The sequence below is a fragment of the Ranitomeya imitator genome, chromosome 1 (assembly GCF_032444005.1).
Source record: "Ranitomeya imitator isolate aRanImi1 chromosome 1, aRanImi1.pri, whole genome shotgun sequence".
In the NCBI taxonomy this organism is placed as follows: domain Eukaryota; kingdom Metazoa; phylum Chordata; class Amphibia; order Anura; family Dendrobatidae; genus Ranitomeya; species Ranitomeya imitator.
This window is the reverse complement of record NC_091282.1, coordinates 1,107,565,713-1,107,582,175: the sequence shown is the minus strand read 5'-3', so window position 1 is coordinate 1,107,582,175 and position 16,463 is coordinate 1,107,565,713. Positions and strand designations below refer to the sequence as shown.

The 16,463-nt window shown below is 44.0% G+C and overlaps 1 protein-coding gene across 3 annotated transcripts in view; it reads right to left on the bottom strand.

Annotated features, from left to right (window-relative positions):
• The window catches only part of KLKB1 (kallikrein B1), a 194,258-nt gene that overhangs the window by 15,610 nt on the left and 162,185 nt on the right, over positions 1-16,463 (bottom strand). For all 3 annotated transcript variants that reach the window (XM_069744368.1, XM_069744367.1, XM_069744366.1), the window contains one exon: positions 7,730-7,905. In XM_069744368.1, coding sequence (XP_069600469.1) covers positions 7,730-7,905 — 176 coding nt within the window. The remainder of the gene's footprint in view (positions 1-7,729; positions 7,906-16,463) is intronic.

The window sequence follows — 16,463 nt, the reverse complement described above, 5'->3', positions numbered from 1 at the left end:
ATTATTAAATATTGCAATTTACTTAGAAAATAATGCATTATTCAGTGAATATTAGCAAGTAGTGCATTATTGGTAAAATAACATCGAAAGAGAGATACAGTAAATGTGAAGGTGCCCCGAATTGTTCAGGTAGCCAATCAATTTTGGGGTGCACTAAATTATATAGATGGCTTAACCATATGGCCTCGACTGCAAGTAATATTATCAAAATCCACTGTCCTCTTAGCTCAACCCAGACCAACCAAATTAAGCATTACCCACCTGTTTTTCCAACTCATTTACTCCTAATCATGATGTCCACATCCTTTCCAAAAAAAATCCCACCATGACAATACTAGATGGTTGGCAGGGTACTCACAATTACAGCTTCTGATGAGAAAGAGGGTCTATTTCCCCACAATTTAAGAATCATACCATCTTGAACTCCACCAGTCCTTTGTTACTTAGAAATGAGTGTTTGAACTGATATTCAAATTAGAGCTATGCTAGATCTGAAGCTTCTGTCACTCCAGCACACAGTGCCTCCTCATCTTGCTTAGCTGACAGTTTCTATGCTGTGTCACTTAAGGCAAAGGAGCTGTCAGTCAAGCAGGAGGAGGTGTGTTGGGTGGGGAATAGAGCTGGAGTGACAGAGACTTCAGATGTACTGTTGTGAATTCTGTGGCTGAATTCACTCCTGTGGTCACAAGTGGTACTGCAGCTTCTGAGCTTCCTCCCTCAGGTGTTCTGGTGAGCTCGTTAACTGCTTCATTACTTAACTCCGCCTGATGCTGCTATCCTTGCTCCTTGTCAATGTTTCAGTGTTGGATCTGAGCTTCTCCTGATTGTTCCTGTGACCTGCTGCTCTGTATAGCTAAGTGCTTTTTGCTTTTTTGTTGCTTTTTTTCTGTCCAGCTTGTCTTTTGTTTTGCTGGAAGCTCTGAGACGCAAAGGGTGTACCGCCGTGCCGTTAGTTCGGCACGGTGGTTTTTTTTTGCCCCCTTTGCGTGGTTTTGCTTTAGGGTTTTTTGTAGACTGCAAAGTTCGCTTTACTGTCCTCGCTCTGTCCTAGAATATCGGGCCCCACTTTGCTGAATCTATTTCATCCCTACGTTTTGTCTTTTCATCTTACTCACAGTCATTATATGTGGGGGGCTGCCTTTTCCTTTGGGGAATTTCTCTGGGGCAAGTCAGGCCTATTTTTCTATCTTCAGGCTAGCTAGTTTCTTAGGCTGTGCCGAGTTGCCTAGGTAGTTGTTAGGCGCAATCCACAGCCGCTTTTAGTTGTGTTTAGGATAGGATCAGGTGTGCAGTCTACAGAGTTTCCACGTCTCAGAGCTCGTTCTTGTATTTTTGGGTATTTGTCAGATCACTGTGTGCGCTCTGATCGCTAAGCACACTGTGTTTCTGGATTGCCTTCATAACACCTGTCATTAGCAAACATAACAGTACAAGGAGCCTAACTAATGATTCTCAATAGAGGGAAAGAAAAAGTTCTGACATCATTTTTTTTTTTTTTTCTGCTCTGTGTTCACTTTTTTTTTTTTCCCCTAGACATTTGGGTGATTCTGGACACAGGTGTGGACATGGATATTCAGGGTCTGTGCTCTTCAATGGATAATCTCGTTATAAATGTACAAAAAATTCAAGATACTATTGATCAGAAATCTATGTTAGAACCAAGAATTCCTATTCCTGATTTGTTTTTTGGAGATAGAACTAAGTTTCTAAGTTTCAAAAATAATTGTAAGCTATTTCTGGCCTTGAAACCTCATTCTTCTGGTAATCCTATTCAACAGGTTTTGATTATTATTTCTTTTTTGCGCGGCGACCCTCAAGACTGGGCATTTTCTCTTGCGCCAGGAGACCCTGCATTGAGTAGTGTCGATGCGTTTTTTCCTGGCGCTCGGATTGCTGTACTATGAGCCTAATTCAGTGGATCAGGCTGAGAAAAATTTGCTGGCTTTGTGCCAGGGTCAGGATGATATAGAAGTATATTGTCAGAAAATTAGGAAATGGTCAGTACTCACTCAGTGGAATGAATCTGCGCTGGCAGCTTTGTTCAGAAAGGGTCTCTCTGAGGCTCTTAAGGATGTCATGGTGGGATTTCCTATGCCTGCTGGTTTGAATGAGTCTTTGTCTTTGGCCATTCAGATCGGTCGACGCTTGCGCGAGCGTAAATCTGTGCACCATTTGGCGGTACTGCCTGAGGTTAAACCTGAGCCTATGCAGTGCGATAGGACTATGACTAGAGTTGAACGGCAGGAATACAGACGTCTGAATGGTCTGTGTTTCTACTGTGGTGATTCCACTCATGCTATTTCTGATTGTCCTAAGCGCACTAAGCGGTCCGCTAGGTCTGCCGTCATTGGTACTGTACAGTCCAAATTCCTTCTGTCCATTACCTTGATATGCTCTTTGTCGTCGTTTTCTGTCATGGCGTTTGTGGATTCGGGCGCTGCCCTGAATCTGATGGATTTGGATTATGCTAAACGTTGTGGGTTTTTCTTGGAGCCTTTGCGGTGTCCGATTCCATTGAGAGGAATTGATGCTACGCCTTTGGCCAAGAATAAACCTCAATACTGGGCCCAGCTGACCATGTGCATGGCTCCTGCACATCAGGAAGTTATTCGCTTTCTGGTGTTGCATAATCTGCATGATGTGGTCGTGTTGGGGTTGCCATGGCTACAAACCCATAATCCAGTATTGGATTGGAATTCCATGTCGGTATCCAGCTGGGGTTGTCAGGGGGTACATGGTGATGTTCCATTTTTGTCGATTTTGTCATCCACCCCTTCTGAGGTCCCAGAGTTCTTGTCTGATTATCAGGATGTATTTGAAGAGCCCAAGTCCGATGCTCTACCTCCGCATAGGGATTGTGATTGTGCTATCAATTTGATTCCTGGTAGTAAATTCCCTAAAGGTCGATTATTTAATTTATCCGTGCCCGAACACGCCGCTATGCGCAGTTATGTGAAGGAATCCCTGGAGAAGGGACATATTCGCCCATCGTCATCACCACTGGGAGCAGGGTTCTTCTTTGTAGCCAAGAAGGATGGTTCGCTGAGACCGTGTATTGATTACCGCCTTCTTAATAAGATCACTGTTAGATTTCAGTATCCCTTGCCATTGTTATCTGACTTGTTTGCTCGGATTAAGGGGGCTAGTTGGTTCACTAAGATAGATCTTCGTGGTGCGTATAATCTGGTGAGAATCAGGCAAGGAGATGAATGGAAAACTGCATTCAATACGCCCGAGGGTCATTTTGAGTATCTAGTGATGCCGTTCGGACTTGCCAATGCTCCATCTGTGTTTCAGTCTTTTATGCATGACATCTTCCGTGAGTATCTGGATAAATTCCTGATTGTTTACTTGGATGACATTTTGATCTTCTCAGATGATTGGGAGTCTCATGTGAAGCAGGTCAGAATGGTTTTTCAGGTCCTGCGTGCTAACTCTTTGTTTGTGAAGGGATCAAAGTGTCTCTTCGGTGTGCAGAAAGTTTCATTTTTGGGGTTCATCTTTACCCCTTCTACTATCGAGATGGATCCAGTTAAGGTCCAAGCCATCCAGGATTGGATTCAGCCGACATCTCTGAAAAGTCTGCAAAAGTTCCTGGGCTTTGCTAATTTTTATCGTCGCTTCATCTGTAATTTTTCTAGCATTGCCAAACCATTGACCGATTTGACCAAGAAGGGTGCTGATTTGGTTAATTGGTCTTCTGCTGCTGTGGAAGCTTTTCAGGAGTTGAAGCGTCGTTTTTGTTCTGCCCCTGTGTTGTGTCAGCCAGATGTTTCTTTTCCGTTCCAGGTCGAGGTTGATGCTTCTGAGATTGGAGCAGGGGCGGTTTTGTCACAGAAAGGTTCTGATTGCTCAGTGATGAAACCATGTGCTTTCTTTTCCAGGAAGTTTTCGCCCGCTGAGCGTAATTATGATGTGGGCAATCGAGAGTTGCTGGCCATGAAGTGGGCATTCGAGGAGTGGCGTCATTGGCTTGAAGGAGCTAAGCATCGCGTGGTGGTATTGACTGATCATAAGAACTTGACTTATCTCGAGTCTGCCAAGCGCTTGAATCCTAGACAGGCCCGTTGGTCGTTATTTTTTGCCCGCTTCGACTTTGTGATTTCGTACCTTCCGGGCTCTAAAAATGTGAAGGCGGATGCTCTGTCTAGGAGTTTTGTGCCCGACTCTCCGGGTTTATCTGAGCCAGCGGGTATCCTCAAGGAAGGAGTCATTGTGTCTGCCATCTCCCCTGATTTGCGGCGGGTGCTGCAAAAATTTCAGGCGAATAAACCTGATCGTTGTCCAGCAGAGAAACTGTTCGTCCCTGATAGGTGGACTAATAAACTTATCTCTGAACTTCATTGTTCGGTGTTGGCTGGTCATCCTGGAATCTTTGGTACCAGAGAGTTAGTGGCTAGATCCTTCTGGTGGCCATCTCTGTCACGGGATGTACGTACTTTTGTGCAGTCCTGTGGGATTTGTGCTAGGGCTAAGCCCTGCTGTTCTCGTGCCAGTGGGTTGCTTTTGCCCTTGCCGGTCCCAAAGAGGCCTTGGACACATATTTCGATGGATTTCATTTCTGACCTTCCCGTTTCTCAAAATATGTCAGTCATTTGGGTGGTCTGTGATCGCTTTTCTAAAATGGTCCATCTGGTGCCCTTGGCTAAATTGCCTTCCTCCTCTGATTTGGTACCTTTGTTCTTTCAGCATGTGGTTCGGTTGCATGGCATTCCTGAGAATATTGTTTCTGACAGAGGTTCCCAGTTTGTTTCAAGGTTTTGGCGAGCCTTTTGTGGTAGGATGGGCATTGACCTATCCTTTTCCTCGGCTTTCCATCCTCAGACTAATGGCCAGACCGAACGAACCAATCAGACCTTGGAAACATATCTGAGATGTTTTGTTTCTGCAGACCAGGATGATTGGGTGTCCTTTTTGCCGTTGGCTGAGTTCGCCCTTAATAATCGGGCCAGCTCGGCTACCTTGGTTTCTCCATTTTTTTGCAATTCTGGGTTCCATCCTCGTTTCTCTTCAGGACAGGTTGAGTCTTCGGACTGTCCTGATGTGGATTCTGTGGTGGATAGGTTGCAGCAGATCTGGACTCAGGTAGTGGACAATTTGATCTTGTCCCAGGAGAAAGCTCAACTTTTCGCTAATCGCAGACGCCGTGTGGGTCCCCGACTTCGTGTTGGGGATCTGGTTTGGTTATCTTCTCGTCATATTCCTATGAAGGTTTCCTCTCCTAAATTTAAACCTCGTTTTATTGGTCCGTATAGGATTTCTGAGGTTCTCAATCCTGTGTCTTTTCGTTTGACCCTCCCAGACTCCTTTTCCATACATAATGTATTCCATAGGTCGTTGTTGCGGAGATACGTGGCACCTATGGTTCCATCTGTTGAGCCTCCTGCCCCGGTTTTGGTGGAGGGGGAATTGGAGTATATTGTGGAGAAGATTTTGGATTCTCGTGTTTCTAGACGGAAACTCCAGTATCTGGTTAAATGGAAGGGTTATGCTCAGGAAGATAATTCCTGGGTTTTTGCCTCTGATGTTCATGCTTCCGATCTTGTTCGTGCCTTTTATGCGGCTCATCCTGGTCGGCCTGGGGGCTCTGGTGAGGGTTCGGTGACCCCTCCTCAAGGGGGGGGTACTGTTGTGAATTCTGTGGCTGAATTCACTCCTGTGGTTACAAGTGGTACTGCAGCTTCTGAGCTTCCTCCCTCAGGTGTTCTGGTGAGCTCGTTAACTGCTTCATTACTTAACTCCGCCTGATGCTGCTATCCTTGCTCCTTGTCAATGTTTCAGTGTTGGATCTGAGCTTCTCCTGATTGTTCTTGTGACCTGCTGCTCTGTATAGCTAAGTGCTTTTTGCTTTTTTGTTGCTTTTTTTCTGTCAGGCTTGTCTTTTGTTTTGCTGGAAGCTCTGAGACGCAAAGGGTGTACCGCCGTGCCGTTAGTTCGGCACGGTGGTTTTTTTTTGCCCCCTTTGCGTGGTTTTGCTTTAGGGTTTTTTGTAGACTGCAAAGTTCGCTTTACTGTCCTCGCTCTGTCCTAGAATATCGGGCCCCACTTTGCTGAATCTATTTCATCCCTACGTTTTGTCTTTTCATCTTACTCACAGTCATTATATGTGGGGGGCTGCCTTTTCCTTTGGGGAATTTCTCTGGGGCAAGTCAGGCCTATTTTTCTATCTTCAGGCTAGCTAGTTTCTTAGGCTGTGCCGAGTTGCCTAGGTAGTTGTTAGGCGCAATCCACAGCCGCTTTTAGTTGTGTTTAGGATAGGATCAGGTGTGCAGTCTACAGAGTTTCCACGTCTCAGAGCTCGTTCTTGTATTTTTGGGTATTTGTCAGATCACTGTGTGCGCTCTGATCGCTAAGCACACTGTGTTTCTGGATTGCCTTCATAACACCTGTCATTAGCAAACATAACAATGTACAATGGAATTTGCATATCAGTTCAAATGCTGATTTCAAAGTAAAGGAAGAATGGACTGGCCATGTAAAGCTATTGCTGAACTTGTCTTTGGAGGAGCTACATATAAATACCGTATATACTCGAGTATAAGCCGACCCGAGTATAAGCCGGCCCACCTAATTTTGCAAGAAAAAACTAGGAAAACTTATTGACTCGAGTATAAGCCTAGGGTGGGAAATGCAGCAGCTACCGGTAAATGTCAGAAATAAAAATAGATACCAATAAAAGTAAAATTAATTGAGACATCAGTAGGTTAAGTGTTTTTGAATATCCATATTGAATCAGGAGCCTCATATAATGCTCCATACAGTTCTTTATGGCCCCATAAGATGCTCCATATACAAATATGCCCCATATAATGCTCCACGCAGTTCATTATGGCCCCATAGATGCTCCATATAACAATGTGCCACATGTAATGCTGCTGTTGCACTAAAAAAAAAAATACATACTCACCTCTTATCGCTGCCCGCTGCTCCTCAGCGTCCTGTCTCTTCGCGCTGACTGTTCAGGCAGAGCGCGGCGCACACACTAATACATCATCGCGCCCTCTGACCTGAATAGTCACTGCAAAGGATGCGGAAGATGGAGCGTCGGTGGAACGAGGGAAGGTAAATATGAAATACTCACCTGCTCCCGGCGCTCCTGACGTGGTCCCTGCATGTATCATGGTCTCTGGGCGCGGCAGCTTCTTCCTGTAGTGAGCAGTCACATGGTACCGTTCATTACAGTAAAGAATATGCGGCTCCACCCCTATGGGAGTGGAGTCCATATTAATTACTTTAATGAGCGGTACCAGTGACCGCTGAACAGGGTTAGAAGCTGCCGCGCCCAAAGACCCTAGGACATGCAGGGACCGCATCAGGAGCGCCAGGAGCAGGTGAGTATTTGACAGTTGTCGCTCCCCCTCACCCACCGACCATGACTCGAGTATAAGCCGAGAGGGGCACTTTAAGCCCATTTTTTGGGGCTGAAAATCTCAGCTTATACTCGAGTATATACGGTAGTTATGAGGAAGTGAATTCCTGCTGAGAGATTCTCTTTAAAGTGTGTAAATAGTACAATATATTTAATAATATATTCATTTAATGACTATTCATGAGTAGCCAATTTATTGAAAATATAGAATAAGTTATTGGGAAAAAATCAATGTCACAAGAAAGAAGATATAATAATTATATAATTTTATGATTGTGCTTTTAAACAAATAATCTGTTGTATGAAAATCACATTGAGCAGTGTGGGAGCAGCTTCTTATCACATTAGCAGGGTACTTACCATTATATGCAATGGGTGTTTTTAGTTTCAGTAAAGCGATATCATTGCCGGCTTCGGCTCCAGCGTATTCAGGGTGCACTATAATTTGTTCAATATCCAATACTGGTGTAGTTGGTTTGATTTCTGATTGGTTTAAAATGCCTATGTAGATGCTCCAAAATCTTGGAATGGGCCATCTACATAAAATACATATTCCAAGGAGAGATTGTAAGTTTGCTTATTAAGTGTATGTCTTGGGAAAAATATGGAGAAATTCTATTCACATCATTTTAATTTAGATTTCAAGTTATTATCACTGACATTTTGAAAGCACAAGGAATTTAATTTAACAATAAACTTAACATACTGTTCAAATGATCATGCCAAGACTAGTACTCACCTGTTCCTGCTCCATTATTGCTCTTCTCCAAGGTTAGATGTACTGATGGTGGAGGGGGCAGTGGGTCTTGGCAATCACAAGTAATACATTTTGTTATTACCTATATTAAGGGAAAATTCATCCATTCAGCCAGGCATGCTTGCAGCCCAACCAATCGCAAACAGTCATCCACCTGTAAGGGAAACGTTCATCCTTCCAGCTGGGCGATGTACACATCCTCCAGCCATTGATTACGATTATTTTGATGTATGTTATTAAGGTCTTGGTGACAGGCCAATTGATTTATTCACTGGACCAACAGCAGGGCATGAAGGTGTGATGGCCAATGAGGATGCCATGTACCCTAATAAATCATGTGAGACCTGTTTCTCAGCAGCCATTGCAATGTATACTCCCAGTGTTATTTGCATTAGTTTGGCTCTTTGTGTTCTGATTCCACTATTGTACTTGCTACTCTGCTGATAAACCTTTGGATGACTTATTGGGTTTGATCCAGGACTGTTTGACACCTCCTTTGCCTCTTGTCTCTGGCTGATTCTTGAACTTCAACCTGCTTTTTCCTATGTCTAAGTTCCTGATATCCAAACTCAGCACTAATCTGTTATTCTGTCTAAGGACGAGTAATAAGACCTGCAATGGAGGCGAGGAAATACTAAATACTAAATCTACCCAATTCCATAAAAATCCAGAGCCAGAAATTCACTTACCAGAAGCCTCAGCAAGCAAGGCTTCATACTCAACATACTAGTCATATTCTTATTCAAGAAAAAAAAGTAAAGAAAAAATAAATTTGTGGGCCCCCAAAAAACTTCAGCACCACCCTGACAGTTGAATATTCTGAGAAGCTTTTATTTTCTATGCGGGTCCTATACTAGTTGACAATCCCTTCTATCTGTTGCCTTTTAAGAGAAAAATATGTTTAATCAGAGTCAAGAATTGATATATCAGATGTTTTCAGTTTTGCAGAACTACTAATAAGCAATTATTAAACTTCTGTTGCTTATGACAATATCCAAAGTAAACATTTTCAAGTTATTGGCCTAGGGCTAACTCCCCAAAACTCTTGATTTAGTAGGATATGGTAAATTCTTTCAACTCAAAATAATTAGGTGAAAAATTTCTTCTAAGTGTTTTACAAAGTCAATCCTGTACAGATAAAGTGTAAGTACTCCCACTGACCCTTTTGAGAATCCAGGTAATTTTACATTGCACCTGCATGCCCTATCCTCAATCTCAACTGATGTATATGCAATTTCTGCACTAGTAGTTGTAGTTTTATTCAAGTCGTTAGAAGTTAAAGGGAACCTGTCAACAATTTTTGAGTCACTCAACAAATGCATTGTCGTCTGACTCCCTGCTCAGGCCTGCTATGTTACTGCGCAGGCACGAAATTACATTGCGCTATGTGGATGATGCAGGACATGTCATGCACATCAATCAGAGCTGGAGGACAGCAATTAGGAGGAGAGAAGAGGCATAGAGACTGCAATGATGATGCCCATTTGACCGGATAATCCTCATAGAAATACAACCAAGAGGAATTAAAATGGTATTTTGGGGGGTTCAGAGGGGGAGTCAGGAGATTATATGTACTTTTGTGGAAAACAGGTGACAAGTTCCTTTTAATACTTGTTCATCTTCAATGCCACTTATATGACCCTCTACATCTAGTTTCCCCTTCATTATTATTGTATCCTCATGTATTAGCACTATTCAACTTTTGACATTTCTTACTTGTTTAGAAGTATATTGGAGGCAGCTTTTTCCCTGAAGAATTGTGTACGATGTTATGCTGTGCTATCAGGCAACACAGTGTGCAGTAATCAGCGCACATACAGTGATATGGCAATAACCCAAAAACAATAGAACAAGCTCTGAGACGTGGAATCTCTGCAGACTGCAATACCTGAACCTATCCTCACACAACTAAAAGCAGCAGTGGATTGCGCCTAACACTACCTATGCAACTCGGCACTGCCTGAGGAGCTGACTAGCCTGAAGATAGAAATACAAGCCTGACTTGCCTCAGAGAAATACCCCAAAGGAATAGGCAGCCCCCCACATATAATGACTGTTAGCAAGATGAAAAGACAAAACGTAGGAATGAAATAGATTCAGCAAAGTGAGGCCCGATATTCTAGACAGAGCGAGGATAGCAAAGAGAACTATGCAGTCTACAAAAAACCCTAAAGCAGAACCACGCAAAGGGGAGCAAAAAGACCCACCGTGCCGAACTAACGGCACGGCGGTGCACCCTTTGCGTCTCAGAGCCTCCAGCAAAAGAGAATAGCACAGCTGGACAGAAAAAACGGAAACAAAAACCAAGTAACACTTATCTAGCAGAGCAGCAGGCCACAGGAAAGATGCAGTAGCTCAGATCCAACACTGGAACATTGACAAGGAGCAAGGAAGACAGACTCAGGTGGAGTTAAATAGCAAGGCAGCCAACGAGCTCACCAAAACACCTGAGGGAGGAAGCCCAGAGGCTGCAATACCACTTGTGACCACAGGAGTGAATTCAGCCACAGAATTCACAACAGTACCCCCCCCTTGAGGAGGGGTCACTGAACCCTCACCAGAACCCCCAGGCCGACCAGGATGAGCCACATGAAAGGCACGAACAAGATCTGGGGCATGGACATCAGAGGCAAAAACCCAGGAATTATCCTCCTGAGCATAACCCTTCCATTTGACCAGATACTGGAGTTTCCGTCTAGAGACACGAGAATCCAAAATTTTCTCCACAATATACTCCAATTCCCCCTCCACCAAAACAGGGGCAGGAGGCTCCACAGATGGAACCATAGGTGCCACGTATCTTCTCAACAACGACCTATGGAATACATTATGTATGGAAAAGGAGTCTGGGAGGGTCAGACGAAAAGACACCGGATTGAGAATCTCAGAAATCCTATACGGACCAATAAAACGAGGTTTAAATTTAGGAGAGGAAACCTTCATAGGAATATGACGAGAAGATAACCAAACCAGATCCCCAACACGAAGTCGGGGACCCACACGGCGTCTACGATTAGCGAAAAGCTGAGCCTTCTCCTGGGACAAGGTCAAATTGTCCACTACCTGAGTCCAGATCTGCTGCAACCTGTCCACCACAGAATCCACACCAGGACAGTCCGAAGACTCAACCTGTCCTGAAGAGAAACGAGGATGGAACCCAGAATTGCAGAAAAATGGAGAGACCAAGGTAGCCGAGCTGGCCCGATTATTAAGAGCGAACTCAGCCAACGGCAAAAATGACACCCAATCATCCTGGTCAGCAGAAACAAAACATCTCAGATATGTTTCCAAGGTCTGATTGGTTCGTTCGGTCTGGCCATTAGTCTGAGGATGGAAGGCCGAGGAAAAAGATAGGTCAATGCCCATCCTACCACAAAAGGCTCGCCAGAACCTCGAGACAAACTGGGAACCTCTGTCAGAAACAATATTCTCAGGAATGCCATGCAAACGAACCACATGCTGGAAGAACAAAGGCACCAAATCAGAGGAGGAAGGCAATTTAACCAAGGGCACCAGATGGACCATTTTAGAAAAGCGATCACAGACCACCCAAATGACCGACATCTTTTGAGAAACGGGAAGGTCAGAAATGAAATCCATCGAAATATGTGTCCAAGGCCTCTTCGGGACCGGCAAGGGCAAAAGCAACCCACTGGCACGTGAACAGCAGGGCTTAGCCCTAGCACAAATCCCACAGGACTGCACAAAAGCACGCACATCCCGTGACAGAGATGGCCACCAGAAGGATCTAGCCACTAACTCTCTGGTACCAAAGATTCCTGGATGACCAGCCAGCACCGAACAATGAAGTTCAGAGATAACTTTACTAGTCCACCTATCAGGGACGAACAGTTTCTCGGCCGGACAACGATCAGGTTTATTAGCCTGAAATTTCTGCAACACTCTCCGCAAATCAGGAGAGATGGCAGACACAATGACTCCTTCCTTGAGGATACTCGCCGGCTCAGATAACCCCGGAGAGTCGGGCACAAAACTCCTAGACAGAGCATCCGCCTTCACATTTTTAGAGCCCGGAAGGTACGAAATCACAAAATCAAAACGAGCAAAAAATAACGACCAACGGGCCTGTCTAGGATTCAAGCGCTTGGCAGACTCGAGATAAGTAAGATTCTTATGATCAGTCAATACCACCACGCAATGCTTAGCTCCCTCAAGCCAATGACGCCACTCCTCGAATGCCCACTTCATGGCCAGCAACTCTCGGTTGCCCACATCATAATTACGCTCAGCAGCAGAAAATTTCCTGGAAAAGAAAGCACATGGTTTAAACACTGAGCAACCAGAACCTCTCTGTGACAAAACCGCCCCTGCTCCAATCTCAGAAGCATCAACCTCGACCTGGAACGGAAGAGAAACATCTGGTTGACACAACACAGGGGCACAACAAAAACGACGCTTCAACTCCTGAAAAGCTTCCACGGCAGCAGAAGACCAATTAACCAAATCAGCACCCTTCTTGGTCAAATCGGTCAATGGTCTGGCAATGCTAGAAAAATTACAGATGAAGCGACGATAAAAATTAGCAAAGCCCAGGAATTTCTGCAGACTTTTCAGAGATGTCGGCTGAGTCCAATCCTGGATGGCCTGGACCTTAACCGGATCCATCTCGATAGTAGAAGGGGAAAAGATGAACCCCAAAAATGAAACTTTCTGCACACCGAAGAGACACTTTGATCCCTTCACGAACAAGGAATTAGCACGCAGTACCTGGAAAACCATTCTGACTTGCTTCACATGAGACTCCCAATCATCAGAGAAGATCAAAATGTCATCCAAGTAAACAATCAGGAATTTATCCAGATACTCACGGAAAATGTCATGCATAAAAGACTGAAAAACAGATGGAGCATTGGCAAGTCCGAACGGCATCACCAGATACTCAAAATGACCCTCGGGCGTATTAAATGCCGTTTTCCATTCATCTCCCTGCCTGATTCTCACCAGATTATACGCACCACGAAGATCAATCTTAGTAAACCAACTAGCCCCCTTAATCCGAGCAAACAAGTCAGATATCAATGGCAAGGGATACTGAAACTTAACAGTGATCTTATTAAGAAGGCGGTAATCAATACACGGTCTTAGCGAACCATCCTTTTTGGCTACAAAAAAGAACCCTGCTCCCAATGGTGATGACGATGGGCGAATATGTCCCTTCTCCAGGGATTCTTTCACATAACTGCGCATAGCGGTGTGTTCAGGCACGGACAAATTAAATAAACGACCCTTAGGGAATTTACTACCAGGAATCAAATTGATAGCACAATCACAATTCCTATGCGGAGGTAGGGCATCAGACTTGGGCTCTTCAAATACATCCTGAAAGTCAGACAAGAACTCTGGGATGTCAGAAGGAATGGATGACGAAATAGACAAAAATGGAACATCACCATGTACTCCCTGACAACCCCAGCTGGTTACCGACATAGAGTTCCAATCTAATACTGGATTATGAGTTTGTAGCCATGGCAACCCCAACACGACCACATCATGCAGATTATGCAGTACCAGAAAGCGAATAACTTCCTGATGTGCAGGAGCCATGCACATGGTCAGCTGGGCCCAGTACTGAGGCTTATTCTTGGCCAAAGGTGTAGCATCAATTCCTCTCAACGGAATAGGACACCGCAAAGGCTCCAAGAAAAATCCACAACGTTTAGCATAATCCAAATCCATCAGATTCAGGGCAGCGCCTGAATCCACAAACGCCATGACAGAATACGATGACAAAGAGCATATCAAGGTAATGGACAGAAGGAATTTGGACTGTACAGTACCAATGACGGCAGAGCTATCGAACCGCCTAGTGCGCTTAGGACAATTAGAAATAGCATGAGTGGAATCACCACAGTTGAAACACAGCCTGTTCAGACGTCTGTGTTCTTGCCATTCAACTTTAGTCATAGTCCTGTCGCACTGCATAGGCTCAGGTTTACTCTCAGACAATACCGCCAGATGGTGCACAGATTTACGCTCGCGCAAGCGACGACCGATCTGAATGGCCAAGGACATAGACTCATTCAAACCAGCAGGCATAGGAAATCCCACCATGACATCCTTAAGAGCTTCAGAGAGACCCTTTCTGAACCAAGCCGCCAGTGCAGATTCATTCCACAGAGTGAGTACTGACCACTTCCTAAATTTCTGACAATATACTTCTACATCATCCTGACCCTGGCATAAAGCCAGCAAATTTTTCTCAGCCTGATCCACTGAATTAGGCTCATCGTAAAGCAATCCAAGCGCCTGGAAAAACGCATCAACATTACTCAATGCAGGGTCTCCTGGCGCAAGAGAAAACGCCCAGTCCTGTGGGTCGCCGCGCAAAAAAGAAATAATAATCAAAACCTGTTGAATAGGATTACCAGAAGAATGAGGTTTCAAGGCCAGAAATAGCTTACAATTATTTTTGAAGCTCAGGAACTTAGTTCTGTCACCAAAAAACAAATTAGGAATAGGAATTCTTGGTTCTAGCATAGATTTCTGATCAATTGTATCTTGAATCTTTTGTACATTTATAACGAGATTATCCATTGAGGAGCACAGAGCCTGAATATCCATGTCCACAGCTGTGTCCTGAAGCACTCTAATGTCTAGGGGAAAAAAAAAAAAAAAAAAAAAAAAAAACTGAAGACAGAGCTGAGGAAAAAAAAAATGATGTCAGGACTTCTTTTTTCCCTCTATTGAGAATCATTGGTTTGGCTCCTTGTACTGTTATGCTGTGCTATCAGGCAACACAGTGTGCAGTAATCAGCGCACATACAGTGATATGGCAATAACCCAAAAACAATAGAACAAGCTCTGAGACGTGGAATCTCTGCAGACTGCAATACCTGAACCTATCCTCACACAACTAAAAGCAGCAGTGGATTGCGCCTAACACTACCTATGCAACTCGGCACTGCCTGAGGAGCTGACTAGCCTGAAGATAGAAATACAAGCCTGACTTGCCTCAGAGAAATACCCCAAAGGAATAGGCAGCCCCCCACATATAATGACTGTTAGCAAGATGAAAAGACAAAACGTAGGAATGAAATAGATTCAGCAAAGTGAGGCCCGATATTCTAGACAGAGCGAGGATAGCAAAGAGAACTATGCAGTCTACAAAAAACCCTAAAGCAGAACCACGCAAAGGGGAGCAAAAAGACCCACCGTGCCGAACTAACGGCACGGCGGTGCACCCTTTGCGTCTCAGAGCTTCCAGCAAAAGAGAATAGCACAGCTGGACAGAAAAAACGGAAACAAAAACCAAGTAACACTTATCTAGCAGAGCAGCAGGCCACAGGAAAGATGCAGTAGCTCAGATCCAACACTGGAACATTGACAAGAAGCAAGGAAGACAGACTCAGGTGGAGTTAAATAGCAAGGCAGCCAACGAGCTCACCAAAACACCTGAGGGAGGAAGCCCAGAGGCTGCAATACCACTTGTGCCCACAGGAGTGAATTCAGCCACAGAATTCACAACAGTACGAAACGTACATCGGGGTTGACGGTCGCAGCCCGAACCCTGCATTTATTTTAGTTACACATTAGAGGCATTTGCCCATGTGTAATAGGCTACACGTAGACTTTCATGTACATTTATTCTTATATACTGGTAATATTGGTGGCGCTAGTGGTCCCTATCTATTGTTAGCAGAGAGTCCTAATGCATGATTGACTCATTTAAGACATCTGTTTGCTTGAATCTCAGATTGAGTATTACAGACATAGCCTCCATTTACACACTATCTTGTGAAACATTATTAGCATACTGATTGCTTATACATAGTGAAATTGCCCTCCCTTGTACAAGCACTTTATAATACTTTTTGAGTTGAATCAATTTCACTTCTCAAGAGGAAGATGTGCGCATAGATATGTAATTTGCCTACTGCCTTCATACATGGAGCATTCTATTTATCTACTGACAACCTATACATCATAATAACGCAATCTTCCTATAAATGTTTAACGGGGTCCCTAGCCATTTGCATCTCTTGGATTAGAGATATTTGTTTTATTCAATATATTTTTGGTGTTATTTGGTGTATTAATAAAGATTGTATTTGACATTTTTCCAAAATTTGTGGTCATTGTGCTCATTTCTGGCCACTCTGTTTCTCCTTATATGGAGGGATTTAGTGACTCAGACTGGTTTACTACAGTATGTCTTAGTAGCACCATATAACATATAGATCACATCCCCGTGTTGATTTGAATGGATTGAATAAAGTCTGGTGTTGGAACACTTCAATCCTTTTTTATTCTGCATTATAAAAAGTTCTGATCCCAGCTGTTTAACTCTTTATATGCCAAAATTATGTCACAGCAGTG